This window comes from Euwallacea fornicatus, chromosome 19 (assembly GCF_040115645.1).
Source record: "Euwallacea fornicatus isolate EFF26 chromosome 19, ASM4011564v1, whole genome shotgun sequence".
Classification (NCBI taxonomy): domain Eukaryota; kingdom Metazoa; phylum Arthropoda; class Insecta; order Coleoptera; family Curculionidae; genus Euwallacea; species Euwallacea fornicatus.
Genome location: NC_089559.1, coordinates 904,177 through 929,137, shown reverse-complemented (window position 1 = coordinate 929,137; position 24,961 = coordinate 904,177). Strand labels below are relative to the sequence as shown.

Sequence of the window (24,961 nt, the reverse complement as noted above, 5' to 3'; positions counted from 1 at the left end):
GATTTGTTAATGCATTGGTAATTGTGTTCGGGTAAAATTAGTTTAAGTGAACAAGCCATTATAAACAAAAGAGAGGTTTGACGTAGTTCCCTTGTTGTTTGCTAAATGAACGTGTTTCCCATTGATTATATTGATGATGGACTCGACTGGTAGGTGTCGGAGCAGGAAAAATCCTTTTTTTATTTTATTTTTTTTTTAATTCCGTCGTTTGAACATTTCGGTAACGTCGGAAGGCACGTGAACGCGTCAAGATCTCGAAAACGAACGTCCGACGTAAAACCGCGTCGGACTTCTGAAATTTCCCGCTGACTCTCACGGTTCCTGAAAAAAATTGGAAAAACGGCAATTGACATGCGCGCGGGAGACCAAAGGCTCCGCATGGATTCGTGGGAAATTCCGGGAAATATTTTTCTTAAGAACACTGCAGCACGTCAAATATTGCTTTTTGTTGCGCACTTTTTCGACGTAAAAGACTCTCGTTCAGGGTATATAGATGTACTCTTTCATTTCGTTCTTACGGAATCCCATGTACGTTACGACGTTTCTGAGTTCCTTGGAACATTTTCAATATGCACATTTCACGTAACACGCCCCCACGTCTAAATTCAACGATGATTGAAACATTTGCCCGATGTGGCCACTGGCGTCGCCCGACCTCGCCTCTAGGGACTTTACTAACGATGTTACGTGAAACTTAGGGCGTATTTAAGTAAGTCCAACGACGTAGAAGAGTTAAAAAAGTGAAACGACTCGAGAAGCGCAACAAATCCCTCCTCAAATGATAAGAAGAGTTCCTGAGGGGTTGGAATCGCGGCCTGGTCCCTCTCGGAACCTTCACGGAGCGCAGTTCGAACGTTTAATAGATTGCGTTACTGGAGTTTATGTTGTCATTTTTTGAGTATATTTTGTATTTTTTTTCAAAAATTGCTTAGTTCCGACATGGAATATGTTCAGAATTTCTCAAAGAACATAAAAAGGCCACGATATACACGGGGTTCCATAAGAAAAAAAAAGTACATTTATCTACTTTACGGGTAACCCTGTATACATGCCTGCTACGCGAAAAAATTGCAACTAAAAACACTATCCGACACGTTCCAGCATTTTCGTCAATTTTTAACGAGCGTGCGCAAGACTCCTGGTTCCCTATGTATGAGGCAACTTCGGAGGTCTCCAACTCTCTTAATATCAAACCTCGGGATTTTCGCCAAAAATCGCAAGTCAGCTTTACTCTTCCACTTTAAATAGTCCTATAACGAGCAAATGGAAGATCTAACGACGGAGTACGAAATGAACCCCTGGAAAGGCACGAAGTTTTCACTCTCTTCGAGCTCTAAATTGAGCTTTCTAGGCCAATTTAGAGTGTACTGTGGTCGGAATTGAGAGCTTCGAGGTCTGCGCAGGCGCGGGCGTGGTCTCGATTTAATCCAACTGAAATTGATGTGGTCATGACCCTCGTGGTGTCGAGGGAGGACAGTAACTTCGTACACCCACAAAATTAACAGAAGTCACAGTTAGAGGCGTGCAGCTCTCTTATCGTTCGACTTAGAGATCGCCACCAGACGTCGTAGCTTAGCTCTATTCCTCCGCTTTAAACGGTCGCAAAGGTTTCACCAAAGGAGGTATACGCGTCCATGCCGGGGAAAGTACCTCTCCGATGTCCAAATCGAGGTTTTTGGCACTAATAAAACAGGGTGTCAATTGGCCATCGAAAGCGGGGTTTTTGGAGGACTAAAGAAGTAACTGATGTCAATTGAGGGCGGTTATGGCACGTGAGATGTCAGAGGCGGGGATATTGACTTAATATAATTATCAATAGATTCATAAGTAATATATTCATTGATGGCGAGCGTCCTGGAAATGCCCGCAAAATCTGATGCACTTTTGGGTCGTTTTGTTGTTTTCGTGGAAATTCCCGTACGCCCACGTGGACGACCGAGGATGCCTCTTCTCTTCCCCTTTCGACGGGTTCAAAACGAGGCCCGCACCCGTCACGGTTCTCAAAACGTCGCCCCGCAAAGAGAATCAGAAAATCAGTGTCGGAACCGTTTTATTGATTTGTAGGCGTACAAGCTCAAAGTCTCTTACAACGATTTACGTTTCCTTTGTATTTTTTGTACCCAAAAATACTCGCCAAATAAATCTCCTCAGACACAAATGACGATGGCACTCCTGAGAGCAAGATTCACTGCCAAGTGTCGCAATTGGAGCCACCCAAACAAAAAAGTGGAAAAACACGAAAATAGATGTTGGCACGCACTCCATCCAGACATAGACCGTCTTTATTTTTCCAAAATGGTTGCATAAGGATTTTCGAAAAAGCACTGTTGCCAATGGCAAGGAAAAAATTTATTCAGTACTTCCCAATGCATGTAATTAAGGTGTTTCTTCGTGATTATTCTGTTTCTTATAACACCGATGGATTTTCCGTACATTCACGACGTTTGTGTTTTGAATGAACTTGAAGGAGGTTTATCTCATTCAGTGAAACGATGAGTAGAAACTTATCTAATAACAGATATTACCAAACTGATTAATTCCTGGGTATTTTCAGTAAATTATTATAATGTGAACATATGTGTTTCATCGATTAAATTTAATGGCCGCGTTTCTAGAAATAGCTGGATTCTCAAAAACAATGATTAAATCAAACTGGCACTGATCGTTATAATAAAATAATTACGACGGTAAATCATATTTTACAACTCTTCTGCTTAAGTGGAATTAGTCATTTCACCCTTCAGGTACCCCAATTTTCATAAAAACGTTATAAAAATGCGATTGTTAATTGCTAATTCAACCAGGCCAAGTTTGTCGCGTTTTTATTTTATTTGTTAATTGTTTTTACGGCAAGTTTTCTATAGGGTTAAACTTGTAAACAATCAATTGACGTGGACGACCACGTCGATCCTTAATTGGTGTCCGGGCCCGTTGAAAATGCCGTTCGAGTCACGAAAATAGGAATGACAATGATCCCGCATCTCGGAAACTTCAAGAGATACCATCATCTGGTTCACGTAAGCTGATGGGGACTGTCGAGGCGATTAATACGAGCCATTATTTAAGGCAATCCCTCGGTGGGTTCCCGAGATATCGCCGCTTAAATTCGAAAAAATGGGCGATTTTTCGGAGGAAATTTCAAACCCGCATTCTTTGAGGTGCCGCTTTTCGGTTACGTTGACACTGCTGGACCCTGCATTGACCCCGATTGGGGTTTGGAAAACTTGGAAATGGCCGTCCGAGGAGCAACTTTCCTTCGAAATTACCCCGCATCTCAGAGAGCCATCGCGACCCCGTTGATGTGTACACGAGGCGTCCCTCTGGGACCCTTCATTGGACGTTTCGGGGCGGCTGTCAATGGCAAAGTTACGAAAATTTAGCAATCCGGCGGGAGCCCTGCGGCGACCTCATCTGAAATATTCTTGATGACGTCACGTTTCCGGTTGTACCGGAAGTCGACGCTTACTTCCTCATTTTAAATGGGACGCTCTCCGTGTATCAATTCTTGGATCCTGCGTTCCATTTTGATGCCAGTTTGTTGGTGCGTTGGCTTTCCTGGAATTAACGGTTAATATCCAACTTGATGTTGCAAGTGACAGATACACACGTCTGCAGAACAGGAAATTGTTAACAAACGGAATTTTGTAACTGCTCTTTCCTACGACACCACATGAAGTCCGCGTTTGCGTAGGCCGCCGAACTTCGAGTAACATTTTCCACGGGGCGTCCACCGAGACGGGGCCAACTTGGGCGTCAAAAAATGGTGGAAATTTAAATATTTTTAATGGAACTCTAGCGTTATTACTACGTATTGTTGTGGCAAAAGAGCCCGTGCACAGCTTTCGGGTAATTTCATTTTATAAGTTGATGCAGGGACGGCACATCCCTGATTTTAAGCCATGAAGCGAACGCGATAGACGCATCTATGGAAAATGGAAATACCCGCAAAATGTCATTGTTGTGCGACAATGTAAGTCGTACACACGTAAATGAAAATGTTAGTTACATAAAACTAATTTAATTATAGCATTATAGTTTAAAATTAGGGATTTCCTTATAACTTATGAAAGGAAATGATCCAAAAACTATACAACTTTACATTAGATATTTAAATGTGACTACGTGTGCTTTTCGATGTAGTTTTATAATAACATATGAAAACAGCAGCTGGGTTTGATTTGGAATTTTTAAGCTTTGACCATTTCCGATGTCCAAGCTGCGTCCATTTTTGCGGACACCCTATGGGACGCGTTACGCGAAGCTCGGCACCGTACCGAAACGCGCACGTTCTATGGTATCATGACGAAAAAGAGCCAGAAAATACCTTTCCGATTGTTAACGATCTGCATCTGTCGCCTGCAACATTTAATTGCATATGCCTTGAGAACCATTAAGTCTAAGAAGGACAAAGTGTTAATAATCTTGGACTGAAATTGAACGTAGTATCCACAAACGCACTAATCTATAGGGTGTTGTCACTTAAAATAAGCAAACGTCGACTTCCGGTATGACCGGAAGTGCGACGTCACTGAGAATATTTTAGTTGAGGTCACCTCTAGGCTCGAACCAAATGGGAAAATTTTCGTAACTTTGCTGTTCACAGTTTCCCCAAAGCGCTTAGTGGCGGTTCCCGATGGGACACCCTGTGCGCTTGTGGAGCCCAGCGGGACAATTTGCTTCAACTGTCTCCTCAGATAATTGCTCCAGGAGGTTTCGAGAAAATTTTGGAAATTTCAACAATAATTTACGCGTTATTTTGGTGTTGTTTTTGGTCTAGTCGACCAATTCGGATCCCACATTGGCGGCGGACACCGCAACTCACGTCGTCGAAGCTCGCAAACGAAATTCGAGGCGGTTTTTGTTAAAAATGATCCTGTATCTCACGAACTGAGAGAGCTCTCACCACCCCGTTTGCACTGATCTCGTCCGGCTCGTCGAGATATTGCCTTCAGTTGAGACTGAGGGGAATTCGTAAAATAAAATTCATACGAAAAGGCGAACGGTCGTGATAAGAGGTCAATACCGATGCATATTTCTCTTCATTACTGACGTAAACATGCGATAAATCCCTGGTTTTTAATCACGTCCCCAGGCCGCAAATCGTGTCCAATCACCTTATTTTCGAACTTAGACTTTCCTGGTCAGCCACTGCCTTCCAGCAAACAAATTTACGGTTTCCGTTTTTTCCTTGATAAGTTTCAATTTACGGTATCGGCGCCTTGTTGCCAAGTGGTGATTAATTAGCTGCACATATTGAATCGGCAATGCAGCAACCAGACCCATTGGTAGACCCCTGCGTGGCTCCCCCCTCCCCTCACCTCCCCTATCGCGCTGGGGCCATGCTCGGTTACTACTACGTTACTATACCGTCTCCATACATCGTCAGACTACGTCACTGCCTGGCCGAGTATAAAACCGAGAACGTAGGCAGCGCCGAACCGATATTCTGTATAAACTCTTACTATACAGAGTATGGCTAAAAGCTGCCGCTCAGCGATCGCCATAGCTCCCTTTCGGCTACACTTCGATGGTCTGTAACTTAAGAGTCGCCGCTCTATCCGGAATCGAATCTAGTCATAGTGCGTGTACTGACTCATCTACCAAAGACTTTTTCGTGTGATCTCCCAGAGAATCATCTAGTACTGAAGTGACTGTGATATTAATTTCTATAAGTGTGGAGCTTTAAAGCACAGAATCTCCTGTTCCTACTACATATATCAAAGCGCCAAGATTCCCTTTCAAAGTAAACTCCAAAGCCTCAAAATAGCTATTTTCGGGTTCTCCAAAGATCCCACCGACTCGAAGATGGTGGGCTCGAATGGTACAATGATCGCTATAAGACTGGTTCGTAGGTTAGTTACGCACCCCGCAACTAACTACTTGTAAGTTGAAGCTGACAATATCACTGCTATTGTTTCAGCAAGCTTCGCAAGCGCGAAGAACACTCAAACTCGGTTCATCCAGTACCAGACACTACCACGACAGTAGTACTGCAGACTACTCCTGTAACTGCTACCAATGGTACAGGTCCGGTAGCCACAGCGCAGCCGCAACGCACTGAAACCAACGACCCATTGGCGTATCGGGGGCAGTTTCTATGGGCCTTCCCCCCTCAGCCTGCCCAGAGGATGTTGTACAATAGCGAACAGGTTTGTACCTATTCCATTGAATTATCAAGTTGTGTAAAAGTTACTTTAAAGTCGCGGTTACTATGTAGTAACGTTTTAAGTAATAATTACCTTTTCACGAATGACGAGCGGCGATTTGTATTAACTAAAGTTGCATAGCTATTGCTACTCAGAGGCCTTGCTCGGCGTGTCCAGCACAGCTGGGTAAGTCGTGTCAAAAATTGCTTTAAAGTCGAGGTTACCATGTGGTATTTTAGATAGTATTAAGCGGAGTTATGCTTTCATCGGTTTTCGAGTTTGGACATCGGGAGTGTTCCACGATTAACTGCAAGTCTGGAGAAACATTTTCACGATTTCTGTGCTTATTATAATTTAAGTTGGACTTCTCTGGATGAGCTACGCCACTGATTTTAATTTTGAGTGTGAAACAAACGGGTTTTTTATGGGCTCAAATTTGTTGCTTAGTTACTTACAATGGAGAAGGTTAGTCCTCACTCCAAACTTGAAAAATACTTTCATTTTGTTGAATATGAAATTCGTCATGAAATTACTCAAAAATCAAGTGCATCAAGAGTCTTTCATAACTGAATTTTTTTTTTAAGTTTTACTGCATTTTCAAATTTAATCTGCTTATTTCGAGCTCCAATCCCACTGATTTCAAGGCAAAATGCAGGCACAAAGATTGTCTGAATTCACCTCCCAACAACATAGATCAGGGCGATCTGAAGGACATTCGCGTGACTAAAATATTTTTGAAAATATTCCGTGAATCCCACTGAATTTTCCAATTTACTCTGCTAGTTTTTGAGTCGTTACCCCATGGATTGTAATAGGAGCACCGAAATACTTCAATTATTCCATTTATTTTTCTCAAACATCTATTGGCCCCCCGAAGGGGATTTTTAAATCAGAGTAAAGAAAAAGACGCCCCAGAAAATGTATTTGGTTTTCGGAAATTTCTGGGCAAATTTCGTGCGATTTGAGGGGGTTTCACAGGCATTTTTGAGTCGATCCTGCGCGACTTGAGATTCTCTGGCGGAGTGAGGAAAGTTATTGAGCAAGCGAATTTGACGGTCTCCACTGGATTTATATTTAGAGGGAATTCGCTGCAATTTATCCAGAAAGCTTCCACATTTTACTTGAAATTTTCACGTACTCCTAGGGGTTTTAGTTTCTGTATGTTAATTCATTTGAGGTGGCCTTTTATGGTTTTACAAGCATTTTTAAATATTTTTTGAGACGTTTCCGAGGCCACAGAACGACCAGATTTTGAACAAACTTCTGGCGACTTTGCCGAAGTTCCAGAGGGAGTTTTGAGCTGATCAAAAATGAGATTCAACTGTCTGTCCCAGTGCTCAAAGTTGTCGGGAGTCCCGAATTGTTCCGAGGACGAGTTTTTGGAAATTTTCTATCGATTTTAAAGCTTCGCGATTCAGACCTAAGAGTTGCGCCTGTCCCGATGCTATAGCCGTCTTTAGAATCCCAATAAAATTCTCAGTTGCGTTGAAAATTCGCCTTTAAAAGTTGATTTCTAAACAAAAATCCGAACAAATCGAGGTCGTCCAGTATTGACGTCGCAAGGCAATCGAAAAACGGATTTTTCCCCACGTTGCTTTTTGCTTTATACGTAAGCCGAAGGTGTGCATGTACGTAAACCGCCCATTGAACAACAATAACTCATTTCCAACACTAACAATTGCAGACATTGAGAAACGACTCGTTTTCTTTATACACTGAACCGTGTCAAAAATAAATTTGTGTGGACGACGTGGACTAATTTTAGAGTTCAGGGTAAAGAGGCTAGATTTCTGGAAAGCTCCAACTGAAAATTGTGTTGTAACTGAAAAACTGAAAATCAACAGCTGCAAGTCCGCTTTTATACCCAGAACAGCTGCTTAGAGGGTTTTAGTCAAGAAAAAGATTAAAGAATCCATCAAAGAGTCGTTAGCCCTGGTCAGTGCCTTATTTCTATCCCATCCGGAGAAGAAAACCCATGATGGTTGTTGCAAGGCCATGGTAGCGAGATGGGTCTTTTTGTTCTGCCAGGTCAATGGCACACATCCAGCGGCGTAGGGGCCTCATCTCAGGACCAATTGTCCCAAAAACCGTTTGAAGTACGTCCCTGTAAAAACAGGTTATTGATCTTTAAAGTCTGAGAGGGTGCGTTCGTTATGGGGTGAGAATTTAACGTCATCGTAGCCTGCAGTCCGAAGTTCAGTAACAAATCCTATCTCCCTCTCTATCTCTCTCTTTCATACATAGCCTACTTTCTCCCCGCTATATGGGTTCCTTTATGGTACTTATTAATAAAGTGAAATTTTTTGCATATACATTGCAAAACTCTGCGTGAAAGGCCCGTTCTAAATACAGGTTTTTAGAGGTCTTAGTAGAAATCTCCAGTGTTGTCACTTGCATTGCGGAAGAAAGGTTATTTTGACCGGAAAGTGCTTGCTTATGTATTGGCTTATGTGCTGGCTTGAAATTTACATGAAACGACGCTAAAACACCCGTCTGGCCTCGTTAACTCATATAGCATCAAGGCTTTTCAGTGTATAGTGTGTCGTAACGGTTATTTCCTTGACGGTACCACAATGTGTGTGGGATCGGGTACCACTCGGTGGAAGCATGCACATGACGAATTCGTTGGTACTGAAACATATGTGTCATCGAGCTGCCGCATTATGTATTTAAATTGGAGATAACCCAACACCCCGAAAAACGTGTATTTTTGGCTGAAAGATAAGATAAACCGTATTAGTTAATATCGAGGAAATTAGCACACTCCGCCTCTGATTTAGATTAAAAATTCCTATAAATATCTGGTTTACAGGTAAAACCCTGAATTACTATTTTCGGTAACTTCAATGTCGTGTTAATTTTTTTTTAAGAGGGTTCAATGACTTTTTTACACGATTGTTTCATAATATGGGTAGTTTCCCAACACACATAGGCGTGCAAACGATTTTTTTTTCAGTTAGTCTTTTAAAATGCAAAAGCACATCTTTCAAACACAGTGAGACAACACAGCTTTTGAGCACGTCTCTGACGTAAACGGGTCCAAACTACCACTTTTTCAGTCAATACTTAGGATTCAGGGCTAGTATTTTTTCAAAGCACAAAGGCGTGCCATCTCGTTTTGCCAAAATTTGAACGAACTGACACGAAACACCTTTGCATGAGATTTTAGCATCAATAGAATTGCTCTGCCGCACGCCCCTGGTGTTTAACAAAACCAAATTATAAGTTGGTGTGCCTATTTCCCCCCCAAAACACATGGCGTGCAGCCTTTTTTTCACAACCGAATTTCCTTGTTTCAGAGGGAAATTGTACAAATCAACGGCAATGATCGATCGGGTTTCGTGAGGGGATTCAGGAAAAACCTGGGGGGCAGATGGAGGAGGCTGGTCAAAAAGAAGCCCCAAACGGATATTTGCGCCATTCCCCCCGAGCTGAAGCCTCAACTGAAGCAGATCTACGTCTACTAGCCCCAGTGATCCTCCAAAGATGGCGGTTTTTTGCCTGCAAAAGACTAGTGTGCCATTTTTGCTCTCTGGGGGTGTTAAGATTAGTTTTACGATGAGACTGAAATTTAGGTTTTACTGTCAAGGACGACTACTCTGACATGATATAGCTTTAGTGCGAATAATGGTGTGACGTGATTGAACCTGCTAAGGGCCAAACTATTCGTGCACTGTCGATTTTAACGAACAACTGTTTTCTTTGGAAATTTGTTTCAAGTTAAAGTTAACAGCACATTTAAAATTCGGCCCTAAATATGACATATCTCCTGTAAGATTGGGCCCATAGTAGCATATCTTTTTGCTCATATTGAGCTTTTACGTTAAGCTTTTATTACTCCAAAATTCACCTGGAAACCCCATAATTAATTGTTGCTTTTCCCTAGTCACTCACACTACCATAGAAATGTTATATTTTTCAATGTAATTATTATATTGAATTAATTAAGTAAATTATTACGATTTTGTCTCTTTCTCAGTATTACTGTAATCATGTTTAAGGCGTAATTATGATAGTGATTGTAGTGTTAACAATTTTGTATGCGTACTCGCTGGAGATACTTCTTTTCGATCGTTTGAATCGGTTTAAGACCTTGAAGATCGGTAACTATGACAAGCAATAAGATAACATACAATAATAATGTAATATATTGTTATTTTTTTGAAAAATACTCTGTGCTTTTCGTGTCTTAATCCTATCGAACCAAACATCTGGATTTCTCACACCCTTACAGTATAAGCTACCAAAGTCACTGAGTGTCTCACAAACTATGGGCGATATCGCGCCTAGTTGCAAGGATCGATAAGCTCTATCGAAACGATGAATTTTAAGTATTTTTAGAGATCATTGCTTCATAGGTTGCCGAGGCACGGGGGGTCCACAGTTCCAAATGCGACAAAAGTGGGTTGGCTTTCTCATACGGAAATTTCGAAGTTTTCGTGATACCATCTTTAGCCTACACTGACTCACGTGAGACGAATATTTGTTACGATTTAGTTCGTAAATAAAAAATGCAATTTGAGGACGCTCTGCAGAGGCAATCTGCATCTCAGAAGCTGAAGGAGATATTAGAACCTGGATTGTGTAAGCTTGTAGAGCATATCGAGAGGGTTAATTTGAGTTCATTTTGAATTGCTCCGCGAGTTCCCGAGATATCCGCGCTCAAAATGTGACAAAAAGTAATCCAACTGCTTCCCAAAGTGCACTTCATATCTCCCGATCGAGGGTGAAATTTAGATATGACACAAACAATTTAAATCCCAGATTTCCTATACCATTTGATAGTGAAATGTTGCCGGAAATTTAGAATTTTCTGAATTTTCTTTTTTTTAATGAACTTCACAACTTTCATTTTAATCATGCATTTCCCATCCAGATTGCTTACTTCTAATCTTATGGCGATTGCTTCGTTACAGCTTCAAATCACCTTTAAATTCGCCCTAAAATGTTATTTTTAAAATTGTATTAAAAAAACCAGCCATCATTTAACTTGGAGTCCGTAAGGTAAAATATAATTGAATATGCTATATTGAGATACATGTACTGCCATCTATCAATGAAAACCTACGTTGAAGGTTAAAAGTCCTTAGAATAACTCAGGAATTTGTAAAGTGGGAATGTCACGTTGGCCGTGCCATCTATCGGGCAGTGTGTTAAGCCTCTTTGGTTTATTGTAGATTCGTTGTTGCGCATATCAATAAAATAGCATTGAGAGGACTCTATATTGATTTTGTTGGTAAATTTAAGGCTTTATTGATAAGCGAAATGCGGGAAGCTTTTCTAATGACTCACTTGTAGTATATCGCTAAAAATACAAGTGGTCTCTTCTGCAATTTTTAGATCAAAATCTGTCTTCACCATATTGTCCTGAATATGTGTGGCATTTTTATGATTTATAATTAACGAGTTTCATACAGTGTCGTGGACAGCTTTCGTCTTTTTTTGTTTCTCTCGCGATCCTCAGAATTCAAACTGAGAGTGGCAACTTCCAATTCCACACAGCCACCATTATATAATTCAGCGAATACAAAATGTTCCCTGCACCATTTCAGCCATATATTGCTGCGCTGGAGGAATTAGCAATTTCTTATAACGGCGTTCTAGGCCTCCCAGAGGACATCTTTTTGTGGATTTGAATTAAGACCACCCAGTATATGCCCTCCTTCAGTGTAACGACTTGGAATTCCGCCTATGCTCGCAAACTGCAACTAATAGCTTGCACCTAGTCATAAACAATTATCCTTTAATTATAATATTAAAGCGCTAGCACCTAGAAATGCACTGAATACTACCAAGTTTAATGCACTTTGTATCTATTATGATGGGCTACATAGAGAGCTTTGCACTTTAAGTGTTGTTGAGAGCAAATAATTTGGCAGTTTCAAGGGATTTGCTTTGCAGCCAACGCCCTATTCTTGCCCATGTAGCTTTGCAATTGCAATTCTATATGGTCGACGATCATAGCCTCGTACGCGCAGTAATTTGCATAAATATTAAGGCCTGATTAATCTAAACTACGGCGATAATTACCATGGGGAACGTTCTGCAAGAATAACGCTGTGTTGCTGTGATAGCCCTTGGCGACAGAATTAGAAAAATAATGAGATTTCGTTATGCGAGATTCTTCCAATAACACACATCCTTCACACGTTAAGTCTTTCAAACGCAGTTTCCGAGATATAGACGCGTCAATCTGGATTCAACAATCGTTTCTTTCGGAGATTTGCAAAACCTTATTGAGTTAAACAGGAAATAAACGAGGGGATTGAAATCCAATATAGGCGCTCAAGGTCCGGAGTAGGCATTCATCAACGTCTGTTTGGGTCTGATTTGCCATTAATATGCGTGCAATTCTGGTTGAATTTGTACTTTTCAAATTTTGAATTTGAGGACTTATGAGGAGTTCCCAATGATTGATGATTGAACTTTAATGAACCGCGGATTCACGATTTTGAGTAATAGGTATAGTGCTCAATGGGAAAAAATCGGGTGTCCAGGGCTGGAAGCACCGCTCTTTAGCTTGATTTAAAAAGCATTAAATTCTCTACGTTCGCTTCAAGTTTCGGAAACTGAGACAAAGGCGGGACGGGGAGGATGAGGGGGGAGATATTAATGGTGGTTTGTTCCTGTTGCAGAGTGGATTTTAAAAAAATCGAATAATGCATAGGATGTTCTGCATGAGAACGTTGAATTGCAGCGTGCCAAACTGGGAGAAAATATTTTTCATGAGTTTTTCACATTTTGCCTCATGGAACCGCATGCTGCTCGAAAATGAACAGAGATAGAGGGCAAATGGTAAAATGGTATTAGTCAAGTTTTGCTCGTGAAGTTGACAATAATCAGTAATAGACGGGGTGTGTGAGAAAAATTAAGCTTTGCAAGGAGTCCCTTCAACAACCTCTAGAAAGAAGAAAAATGGGTCTACACACGTTCATTGAGGGCTGAATCGCAATGAGCAGCGAATTCAGAAAATCCAGCAATATATAGCGTGCTCTATGTGAAGAAGTCGAGATTTAGCGAGATAGTAATTCGCCTCTAAATGTGGCAAATATCTCCTTACATAGCCCGATGTTGCTCGGAAAACGGATAAAACTTAGAAAATGCAGCAAGAAAATATTTCCTGTAATTGGTATGTCCAAGATATTCAATAATATACAGAGTGTACTATGTAAAAGCCGAGTTCAGAAATTTAGAACCCAAGAATGTAGTTTTTTAGTCTTTAAATATGCACCTAAAATTTCGGCCAGCGTAGACATCCCACACCCCTCTGGCCCCCTTACAAAATATAAAAAGGAACGCTCCGTACCGTCTGTGGAAGGAATCCAGGGCTGGAACATTAAAAGCCTTATTCCTTCGGGAACAGGGGGCCTCCATAATATTTAGAGTGTATGGGACCTTCATTTCGGGAAGTCGAAGCCCGGAGCCACAGACGGAGCCTCCATTCGGGATACGGAGAGAGTTTAGGTCGGGATTAAGGGCGGTTTAGCGTCAGGTAGGGGAAGTAATTGGCCATATTGCGGGGGTAAATTAAATAGGGTCCTAGACTTTAAAATGTTGTAAACAATAAGGGGATTTAATCTACTATTGCTATCCAGGGCACGTATAAACCAAGCAGGATTTTTTGCGCAAAAACATAACAGAAACCTCTATATTTGTCTGGCAGAGAATATTTTCAGTTGGCTCGACTTTTTTACGATAATGTTTGCCGAAAGACGTGCCCGGAAAGTTTATCCAGGAAATCGTAAAACTCCGGTGTTTCACGGCCTATGGGGGAATCGTTTCTTGCCACAAATTCAAAGCAGATTCTTGATGAAATTAGCAATTAAAAAGGGGTTTTAACCGGAATTTGTCCATATGTGCGTTTACATACATATTTGGGGCATTTGCATATTCAAGGGACGTAGCAGGAAAACAAAATAAAGCGGACAACAAGGGAGGATTCGGGCCGCAACAGCCGTCGAAATTTAATGCGCACATGCCGACTAATTTTACAAGTACCTGCTTGTGATGCAGAATTTATTAAAGCTTGTTTATTTCAGTTTTATGTCGAGAATAGGGCTCTCATGCACACAACCGTTGGGTAACACTAAATCAACAATAAACAAGTAACTCACGTATTTATCTGTAAAATTAGTGTCGAAACTTACAAGGAAAACGGTGATTAGCAAGTCCGTTCGTTCGCAATAATGCATTAACACTCAATACTGGGAATCTAAACTTGCGCAATTTACCGATGTTTGCATTCGAAACAAACTTTTATGGCAAAAATTCCCTCGAAGGGCAACGAGCAGCCGCCGATGACACAGGAACAAACCCATAAAACCCATAACGATCCAACTTTACGACCATCCCCCGTAGAAGACAACATTTAATTATGAGTTCCGATATTTGCCTCCCTTCTTCCTTACACCTGCTGAATTGCAACCCTACAAGAATGTGGCAACTCCGCGCTCATTATAGGAGCCTGCGGGGTTGCCGATGTGAGGAGAACTGGGGGAAACCGCTGGTAGAGGGCTTTGGGAATTTACTACTAGCGTAAAGGTGTTTTGTAAGGTCGCTACGCCTCTGTTTGTTGACCAATCCAGTTGTAAATTGGTGAGTTTATATCCTGCAAATAGGGGACCGCTCCCACCGATATCCGTTTCCCTAGGGGGAATTCAAAAATTTCCTCTTTTACAATGTTGGTTAAGCTTGCTCTGTGGTGACAGTAAACGCGACTTCACTACGCCTCTGTTTCTTGTCCAATAAAATCGCAAATTGGCAAAATTTGTATGCAGTGAATATGGGTTTAACGCTCCGGAAGTTCATGGACGTAGGGGGGCTGTTTCAGAGATCGGAATTTTTCGAAATTTCCTTCTTCTACGAGGTCGTCTGAGTGTACCCTGAAGTATTAGTAAATGAACCCTTACTGCTGGTCTGCTTCTTGACCACTAAAGTTGAAAATTTGTGGGTTTATGTGCAGCAGAGGGAATTGTTTTCCCAGAAATTCATTGGCGTGGAAGAACTGTTTCAGAGGTCGCGAATTTCCAAAGTTTCCTTTTTTACAAGGTCATTTAAGTGTGCCCTAGAATGTTAGTAAATGAACCCTTACTACGCCTCTGTTCCTTGACCATTCAATGCACAGCTTTGTGAGTTTATGTTATGTAAACAGGAAATGTCTTCCCAGAAAATCATTGGCGTAGGCAGACTGCCTGACTCGTGATCACAGTTTTCCATTTTTTTTTACTATGTTTTAAAATGTCAGTTTAGGGGTACGCCACTATTTTTTCGAAATTATGTCCACAGCGGCGTCCAACAAGGCACCCGACGGCTCAAAATTGTTTACCGTTTCTTCGTAGCCGTAATAGAAACAGCAACTTGGAAAACACAGTTTCACGAGTCTGGTGCAAAGTTGCTGGAAACGGGCATTTAAGTGGATCATTCAACACCTTTGAAACGAACATTAGAGTGAAAACAGACAGGAAAGTGAAGTAAACGGGGTCGCTCAAAAAAGCGATAAATAACTTTTCCTTGAAAAATCTAATTGGAAAGTGCGTTCTAGAACTTTCCTGCAGTCATTAGGAACGCACGCAAAGTTAGTTCCGGTTAGTCGAAGGTTAACGTAACCGCCGTTCGTGATCATGTAACGGCAGTTATTATGAAAAATCGATTAAAAAAAATTAATTTGATGATGGTAGCCAAAAGACGAAAGGTCGGATGACAAATCTGAAAACGTCATGGTGTAGCCGAAACTAAGTGGAAATGCCATAGTGCTTGCTGCTTTGGAATTCTTCGTAAAGTAACGCTAAAAAAAATAAATAAAAACAAAGTTCCTAATTTTTAGTTTTCTTTGGGACGTCTTTGGAAGTACTCGGAAAATTCCAATTTCGAAAACGGCATTTGGTCAAGCTATAAATTACGCAATGTTGCCCGCATTTGAACTTTTCGTATCTCACGTAATTCCCGAAATGCCAGTGGTGAGGGTTGAATTTGGAATGCCCCGTGTTTTTATAGATTGTCCACAATAAACCCTAAATCAGAAAAATCGACTAACATGCAAGGTCTCCTATTTGAAAAAGTGGAATTTCAGTACTTCAAACCGACTATCGGAGCAGTACCGTCGTCAGAGACCGCTGCAGTGACGTAGCGAAGGACGCCTCAATGTCAAACTCGGAAGATTTCGAAAAAGCAATGACGTCACCAATTAGCTTAACTCCGATATTAAATCCCTAAAACTTTACATTCTGTGGTATGAACAGGTAGTAATACCGTGGTATGTACATCTGTCTAAAAACCATTCCATTTTTCATGAGTTTATTCGCGAACTATGGCTGATATGGAGGACCCGATTCTTAAATGTGGGGGCCGGGAAGGCCCCTGGAAACTACGCCAACATGGTTCACTCACCTTTATCCAGCTACGTGGGATGGGAACAAACACACAGTACCGGCCTTCTGGGGGGGCCGAGGTTGGGTGACGGTCCAGGGCGGCGGACTTTCCTGGCCGGCGGTTCTTCTTGGGAGCAGGGTTAAAATGCCGACTTGCCAACGCCGGCCCTGTGCCGCAGTACCGAGTTCATCAAGAAGCACTTGATATTACGCTAAATTCAATGTCCCTTATCGATCAAGTTACTTATTATTGACGCGAATTGTCTTTGATTTTGATTTCGGCAAACTATAACGCACATGCGACGTTACCAAAAAGGGGCGCCGCTAATCTCGCGATAACATTTTTCCGGGCACTTTTACGCAAATATTTACCACCCGTCCGGCGTTGCCGGGACGCTAACAACAATTTCGAATCAACTGATGACAGTTGCTACAGATGACAGAAACGACAGGGAAATTCGTTGCGGAGCATCGGCAACGCCGCCCAAAGCGTGCGCCCCGCATGTCTCTTGTCTTTCGCGGGCCGGTTTCTCGATGGAATCTCGTCCCCAGTCTCTCCATTGGAACGATCGCGTTTGTAGGCGACGTTTCGATATTTAACCTCGAGCCATCATCGGGGAAACGATCGCCGCGACTCCGCAATAATGTAAACATTGCATCTTTGACAGCTACCCCGGCGGTCCCACTGTTAGTTCTGTGCCCCCAAAATAGCAGTTTTCGATGGGAGTGCAGGACGATGACTCCGTGATTGTTGATGTTGTCAGTAGCGAAAAGAAGAGATCCGATAAGCGACAATCTATTCAACGAAGTTCCGCTTCAGGGACACCTCCAGCGCGGTTCATTGATCTTGATCAGGTGTCTTTAACTCTTTTTCTCGCGGGCTTTGTCTTGTCCCAGATGAAGTTTATTAGCGCACCATAATGGCCTCAAATATAGTGACCGAATGGCTGAAGTCTCTGCGTTTGGGACAATACTCCGAGAGCTTCATTGATAATGGCTATGATGACTTGGAGATCTGCAAGCAGATTGGAGACCCCGATCTTGATGCGATCGGCGTTTTTAATCCCACTCATCGAGCAAGGCTTCTTCAAAGTGTGCGTACTTTACGCGAAGAGGGTGCAGCTAGTGTGTATTTTAGCCTCGAAGAGGCTGAAGAAGCAGCTGCAGCTGCAGATTCGCAACAGTTAAATAGCAGTGATATAGACCGGCATAGCGTTAACTCGGGAAGTGACAAGAACCCCAGTGCTCCCCAAGAGGAGGTTTCCAGGTATTTAGATGAGTATGAAGAGGGAAAGGCAGAACTAGTGAAAATTCCCAGAGTCCAGCTCAAAACGTTATTAAAGGAGAAACTGTCTCAGGACGGAGTTACTCTCAGCTTGCAGCCGTATTCCAATCAGGTGAGTCGATTTTTCTTCCTGTTCCATTGCGGATTTGTATGAGAATTCCGTCATTAGCGTCATTTATCATTTTTATAATTCGGTCATTCGCTTCTGCCTGCCAAAATTGAACCGGTTAATGAAAGAGGCGCGAACTACTGCGGTAATTTACTGCATCTGCTGCGTATTTGGGTCAGATGGTTCCATTGTGAGAACTCACGTACTTAAGTGGTGAAATTGCTGGATTACATCATACGGAGCCAGCAACACGATCTGCGCAGAGATTACTCAAAGAACGTGTACACGGGGTGTTTCCTAAGTACGGCGGTAACTTCGGGAAGCAATTTCTTATGGTACTTAAAGAAAACAGTTCCTATAAGGATGTGGCAGGAAGCACTCGGGTTCCGAGATGCCCGTTGTTGAAACAAGATTCAGGGTGTTAATTAAGTACATGTACTTATTTCAAGGGATGAATCTTTAACTGATTGTATGCTAAAGAGTTCCTGTGAACGCAGGCCTGCAACGTCTTCGTTTGAGAACTGGGGGGGTGTTGAAATTTCATCTTAAATTTGGTTTTTAAAATTTATTTAATAGCAATTATTGATGTCATCAAAATTAGTTTAATGTTATAGCGGAGGTTGAAAATGGCCACCTCAGACTTCTACACATGCCTTCCATGGATGAACATCCTCTCTTCTCAACGTCGATTGGCGAACTCTCGGGCACACCCGGTGTATCTTTCATTTCCCTACAAGAGTTGATCATTCTACTTCTCAGGTCTTTTCCATCTTCCACCTGAGTTCGGTGCAAGAATGCGAAAGTGGCCATTTCCAACAACTATTATAATATTAAATTAATTTTGATCGTTTCAATAATTGTTATTAAATCAATTTCACCAAGTCATGTTAATTGCAAACCCGTTTGTCTCCATAGCGGTTACTTCTACAGACATGTTCGAAGAGTGCCTTTTTTCAATAGAAATAAACGCACAATAAGTCCGTTAATACAAAAGTGGCATACTGTGTGGCGCATAATAATTATGAAACCCTGCACGTGGCGCCCTCTATCGGCAAGAAAAAAATCAGGGCAATATTTCGATTTTGCGCCGTAAAAATCCCCCGCATGCCCAATTTCATCCGATTATTATATCGTTGTCGGAAAATATGCAACAAGAAAACAAACTAAAAATTAAATTTCAACACCCTCTAGCTGTTAAACGAAGACGTTGCGGACCTGCTGTCATAGAAACTTTTTGTGAATAAAATCAGTTAAATATTCATCCCTTGAAATAAGGACATCCTGTATATTATTTGAAATAAATTTTGTTTATATAAAGAATGAAAAAAAAATCAAATTGTCATGAAATAATCGGAATCGTGCGTTTGATCAGAAGGTTCCATTTTCAACATCTGTTTTGATTTTGTGCCTGAACTGATTATTCCTACGATTGTTGTTTGTAGTTGCCGGCTCTTCTTCTAGCAAGTTTGTATTAGGCAAAAAGAAACGAGAAACTTTCTGCGTTGTGAAACGGTAGGGAAACCCGAAAATAGTAAAAATGTTAAAAAATCCATTACCGTTCTACATTTTATAACGAAGAGGTCGACAGGCTTACGCCTAACTACGCCGCTGGCGGCAGTTCAAAATCGAGTTCACTCCAAAAATGCAACTTTCCATCAACATGGAATCAATGGAAAATTGTAAGAGCTTTGACTGTTTCAAATTTATTTCAAATAATGTATATATATTTTTTATTTTCCACATCGTGTACCTCGGATTTTAAGTATTTTCGGCCCCATGTTTGACAGGAACCATCTTTTCTTTAAATACCGGGAATAATTGCGCCCGGAGGCAACAGAGCGCAGTTAGGACGCACCTTATATTTCTTATTTTTCGGATTGTTTTCAGGAAGATTTTGAACGCATTGAAGAACGTTTAATCCGCACTTTTTTAAATGTAAAACATCCTGTATATTTTTAAATGCTTCGGATCTATCCCTCGTTATCAGCAGATCAGCAATTTCTGCTCACCTCTTTTAGACGTCCAGTAATTTCAGGATAATGGGGAGCGTATCCGCAATGCAAACTGCTATATCTGCGTGGCCACGAGCGTCAATTTTTAAGGGCCAAAGTGGGGCCTTATTCACCGAAACGAACATGTAGACCTGTACGTTTTCAGGAAGCTAAAAGTAATCTCTAGTCGATGGAGCCGTGGCCAATTATGATTTCCATTGAACAAAAGCAACTCCGGTTTGCAACTGGAAAACAAATTAAGCTGGGAAAAGTTCGAGCACGCCACTGGATTACACAGAAGAAAATGCGCAAAGGATGTTTTCGCTTAAGAATAAAAATATTGACGAACAAAAAGAGTTATGGCCCTTTGAAGAAAACGACAAAAAACGAAAAACGGTCTGTATCTCCCGAACGAGCCGAGATGACAAAACGCCGTTTAGATTGTTGGAATTGGCTCAGGAATGGGGCGAAGGGCTCCGGCCACGGTTTTTCTTAATCTACTCGGGAGACACCTGACCAATTACATCGATGCCCTTGTGCAGTGAGATTGGAACAGAAAAACCTATTTCTCGATTAGTTGGAGCAAAATCGGCTTGAATGTCGCGGGCTCGATTCCTGAGAAATATTTAACGGTAAAAACTGCTTAACGATATTTTCACTGTCAATCGAGATATAGGGCGTTTTTCAATTTTTGGCCATTTTGAAAGTTGCGAATAACCGTTTTATTTCAAAAGAATATTTCAATTCCGCAAGCGCGAACTTAAGGCGCTTTTTTAAGTGCGATCCAGTGGCTTACTCAAGTTTGTTCCACAGTTGTCCATCTTTAGCGGAAATGCGTGAAAAAAACCGACCCCTCTTCGCTCCTCACTTGTCGCTCAGGAGGATGGCTCGTTGCGTCATCGAATAGTACCAAACGCTTTCATTGGAAACTTCTGTTTTTTTTTAGGAAATGTTTAACCTGCAAATGATATAATCCTCATATTATGAGCATGTGGAACAAATTCAACGTCATACCTCCGAGGCGAAACGCTTGTGGAACCATTTTCTGGATACCTGCTGGTCATCCGAGCGGCTTTTGAACATCGGCGACCAACAAAGACATTAAAATATTTAAATGAGGGCTGAAATTGCGCTTTTCTTATGATCATTGGCTTTGTCTTGTGTGTCGCCAAGAGCTGTTTACATTATCACGCGTCCCGCTCGGTCCGATAGTACGAATTTTGCGTTTACGTTAACGCAATATTTCCATTATCGCGTGATAAACGTTATCGAGCGTCTGCTGCGCCAAGTACGAGTACAGGAAATGTTCCCACGTGACGTTCTCCCACATCCACCTTCATCAGTCTTCCAAAGATTTCAGGCTTCACGGGACTATGTTTTCGGTATTTCGGAGACACCGGAGTACGAAGGCCTGGGGTGCTCAGGCTTGATTTTTCCATTCAGAACGGTTCATTGCTCGATGTGTTGGGATCTATTCGTCGTTAGAGACGAATCGTCACTCGACGTCTCTGCACCCACCTCTGTTGGTTTTCGAGTAATTTCGGGTCAATGGGGACGCTCGCGACTCTTTCTAAATGCCCCTGCGAGCTCGTTCCTCTGTCAGTCCTCGGTGCTCGATTCTCTCCCATGGAACGCCCGATGTCTTATCGAAAATCTAGGACCTGCCGAAGGCAGGGAACATCTCGAAGACGCCATCGGGGTGGAAACCGGACGAAATAGAAACAAACCTTGACGAAACCGAGTAGCAACAGCGTTCAATCACTGGTCGTCTAATCGCAGGAGAGTGAATCAGCAGGATTGTCCGCCGAAAGCTGCCATGATGCAAAAAATTATCTGTTCATTCTCATGGGAATGCGATACTTTTCTTGCCGGCTAATTCGGCAACAGGTGCCCCATAATTCCTCTCTGTTGCCGTTTGTTTTGTTCCATGGAGATGATACCGTCCTGGTGCGAGCGCAGTAATTATTTTCGGACGAGAACCCCTTGATTTCTTCATTCCCCCTGCGTGACGCTTTAAAGTTAAAATCCTCCCCTTGATGGGTATAATGGAACATTTGTCACCTGCGAAACTATTAGTGGGATGGGAAAGTGTAATTATTGTCTGCGACGCCGCGTGCGTTTCCAGGACCTGACTGATCGCCCGATAATTAGTGTTTCAGACCGTCCTTAATTAATTGTGATTAGTCGATGGGGACATGTTCGATGGAAACTTGCTTTTAGGTGTAATAAACCCGGGAATTTATTGCTTCCGTAAACAGAAAGAGGACTCGGATGGGAAAGCTGAGAGACCCAATTTTGGGTGTCTCAGTCAAAAATTAATTCAGAGGGACTATCGAGCGTCCACTCGAGTTTTCCGACGGTTTTGACCGTGCAGGACCCTCATTGAGGCAATTGTTTTATCTATCAAAATAGTAAATAAATTAAAGGGGTTTCAGCCAAGATTTATGTAGCGTCTACTTTATTACCGTGGCCTCGTAAATAAGTCCATAATTTAGTTTTACCACATTTCCGAGGAAATTCAGCTCGCAATTTGGGTATTAAGCGGATGTATGAATCTTCCCTCTAAAGGCCGCTTCGCACGTATTAAATCTCCCTATGTAGTCGAGCTTATTTTATCTCTTTCAAACCGATAGTGGGGCCCACCTTTTTAATCCGAAATTATCAGCAAATCAAATTTGTACATGTGAATGTGACTGAATTTCACTCAGTTTTGTCATGGGAAATTGATGCTAAAGGGAAAATTCATGTGGAGTGTTCTTCACGCGATATGTTCCCTATCAGAGAACGAGCACGTCAAACGCAGACGCCGGTTTATCAATCTGATATCTGTGTAAGCCAAAGGTATAAATCGAGCCCATTTATCGGTGATATAACGAGGGAAATGCGTTAAAAATTTTATTGCATGTCGATTACTTTGGTATATAACGAAATCAGTCTTGAATAATCTGCTTTGTTTGAGGAAGGCGTGTTGCTGACTCAGTATGATACGAGCGAGTCGACGTTATCCGCCGCTATTTAAGGGAACAAGTGGAATGTATATGTAGCTAAACTGTTCTCTGTTGTTGGAAGATTCAAAATACGCAATAATGCGCCGGGTGCTCCGGGGAGCAAAGCCGATTTTCAAGGGCCGAAGGGAAAATTTTGCTTCAACCGCTCCATGCGAGCGATTTTACGTAATGAACAATGAAATTAGGAAATGCAGCAATATACAGGATGTTGGTTAGTGGAAAAATAGAGCTTTCTGCTCCCCAAACGTCGACAACATGCGCCGAGTCACGAAAAGTGTTCGACCGGTATTTAGTCTTCGACATACGTTTACGTTATTCCTGGAAAATCGGGTGAGCTATATCGTACAGGGTGTTTGGAAAAGTTGATACGAAACTGAACGACGGGAATGTGAAACGCTGACCCGACGGAGCACCGTTGCTGAGATGCGGCCTTCCAAAGAGGTCCCATCATTTGAATATTTTTTAAAATAACTATTTGCCTAAGATGACGGAATGAAAATTGCAGGTAATCATCGTAGCACAAGGGCCTTAATCTATCGTAAGTTTCATCAAAATCCATTATAAATAAGGGTAGCTAGGAAATTGCCCTTGCTATTAACCGAAATTCTTCGAATACCCTTCATTAGTTTGAATTATCAAACAAATAACGTATATTTTCAATGAATCGGACCTTTTCCGAAGGAAACATTTCTCCGCGTTTTTCCACTTTTGCGCAGTCTGGTCAGAAGTGACAATTTTTTAAAATGTAATTATTCGCATACCGCTGCTGGAACAGCCATGACATATGAACAGAGAGATCAGAGAGCCGTGCTCGCCTCTCTGATCTCTCTGTTCATGTCGTCGATATTATCAGGCCAGATTTCGTACGCAGCGCACTTCATGTGCCCCCTTAAAAAATAATCTAACGGCGTTAAGTCCGGCGATCTTGCAGGTCGCTCTGCGGGTCCCCTTCTACCGAACCGTTTTTGGGGAAATCAATCATCCAACCGTTCTCGCACTAACCGAAGATAATGCGGCGGAGCTCCGCTTTCCTGAAAGTGGAGCCGGTCTTCTTGCAAGATGTTACGGCCAATTCGGTCTTCACAATGAGCTGTTCTTAAAGGTTCAATTATGTTTTCGACTGAGCTTAAGTAGAGCTTTCCAGTCAAGTTTCCTCAAATACGAACGAAGGCATTTCCGGGAATACCAGCCCAAAAATCAAATTTTCTGGCCCCCGTGTAGTACCGTGGGTATTTTCATCGGCCCAGTGTCGATAATTTTCTGATTTTCGATCCGGCCATTAAGAAAGCAGGTGATCTGGCCACTGAGGCGAACGTTTATTTAGAAAAAAACGGTTATTATTAATTAAGTTGGTCAAGGTTTGGCAAAACTCGATTCTTCTATCAAAATCGTCGTCGTAAAGATTCTGTAGTGTTGCAATAGGGCCCGTTTCAGTGATTTTTTTTTAATTAAGTCCACGACGAGTCCGTGACCCACATTCGAATTAGGATTTGTAACACTAAAAACCTCAGCTGCACTTTTTGTGCATTTTCCTTGCTTCCTGTATAGAAACACAATTTCAGTCCTTTTCCGAATTGTGCATACCATTTTTGAAATTATTCACAATAATACACGAATTATCGTGATAAACTTTAACTGATTTGAACACCTATTAACGTCGGACCGGTACCACTGGTGAGCAATACTTTCCGTGCGAGAAGATATCAAGGTTTGTCGAAACGGCAATTTGTTGCAAACAATAATAAACAATAAAAACAATCACATTCTAAATAATTTTTTTTTTTTAATGACGGAAGAAATTTGTTACGTTGATAAACATTTACCTCAGTGACGAACGCCTCTGTCCTTTTGATGGTCGTTTCGTTGAGCAATAAGTCACTGGTGATTAAGTAGATTTATTTCAATGATTTTTTAATCGTGAGGCACGTTTGCATTAAAAAAAGTCTTGGTTTCAACGCTATCAAAATCTAATAGGAAAAGTGAATTTGGAATGATCAAAGACGCCTGACTTGATAGCGCAACAGTCAAATGTAACAAATAAGGTACCGAGATGTA

At 41.8% G+C, this 24,961-nt stretch overlaps 3 protein-coding genes across 8 annotated transcripts in view; 2 read left to right on the top strand and 1 right to left on the bottom strand.

The window, feature by feature from the left end:
- Nucleotides 1–10,317, top strand: part of LOC136345351 (uncharacterized) — a 70,512-nt gene extending 60,195 nt beyond the window's left edge. For all 4 annotated transcript variants that reach the window (XM_066293555.1, XM_066293554.1, XM_066293557.1 and 1 more), the window contains 2 exons: nt 5,921–6,149; nt 9,446–10,317. In XM_066293555.1, coding sequence (XP_066149652.1) covers nt 5,921–6,149; nt 9,446–9,613 — 397 coding nt within the window. In that variant the 3' untranslated portion in view covers nt 9,614–10,317. The remainder of the gene's footprint in view (nt 1–5,920; nt 6,150–9,445) is intronic.
- Nucleotides 1–16,894, bottom strand: part of LOC136345345 (A disintegrin and metalloproteinase with thrombospondin motifs 12-like) — an 88,866-nt gene extending 71,972 nt beyond the window's left edge. The window contains exon 1 of the mRNA XM_066293543.1: nt 16,533–16,894. The gene's annotated coding sequence lies outside the window, so the exon portion shown is untranslated. The remainder of the gene's footprint in view (nt 1–16,532) is intronic.
- Nucleotides 16,895–17,057: 163 nt separating this feature from the next.
- The window catches only part of LOC136345347 (SAM and SH3 domain-containing protein 1-like), a 138,241-nt gene continuing 130,337 nt past the window's right edge, over nt 17,058–24,961 (top strand). For all 3 annotated transcript variants that reach the window (XM_066293546.1, XM_066293547.1, XM_066293548.1), the window contains exon 1: nt 17,058–17,910. In XM_066293546.1, coding sequence (XP_066149643.1) covers nt 17,434–17,910 — 477 coding nt within the window. In that variant the 5' untranslated portion in view covers nt 17,058–17,433. The remainder of the gene's footprint in view (nt 17,911–24,961) is intronic.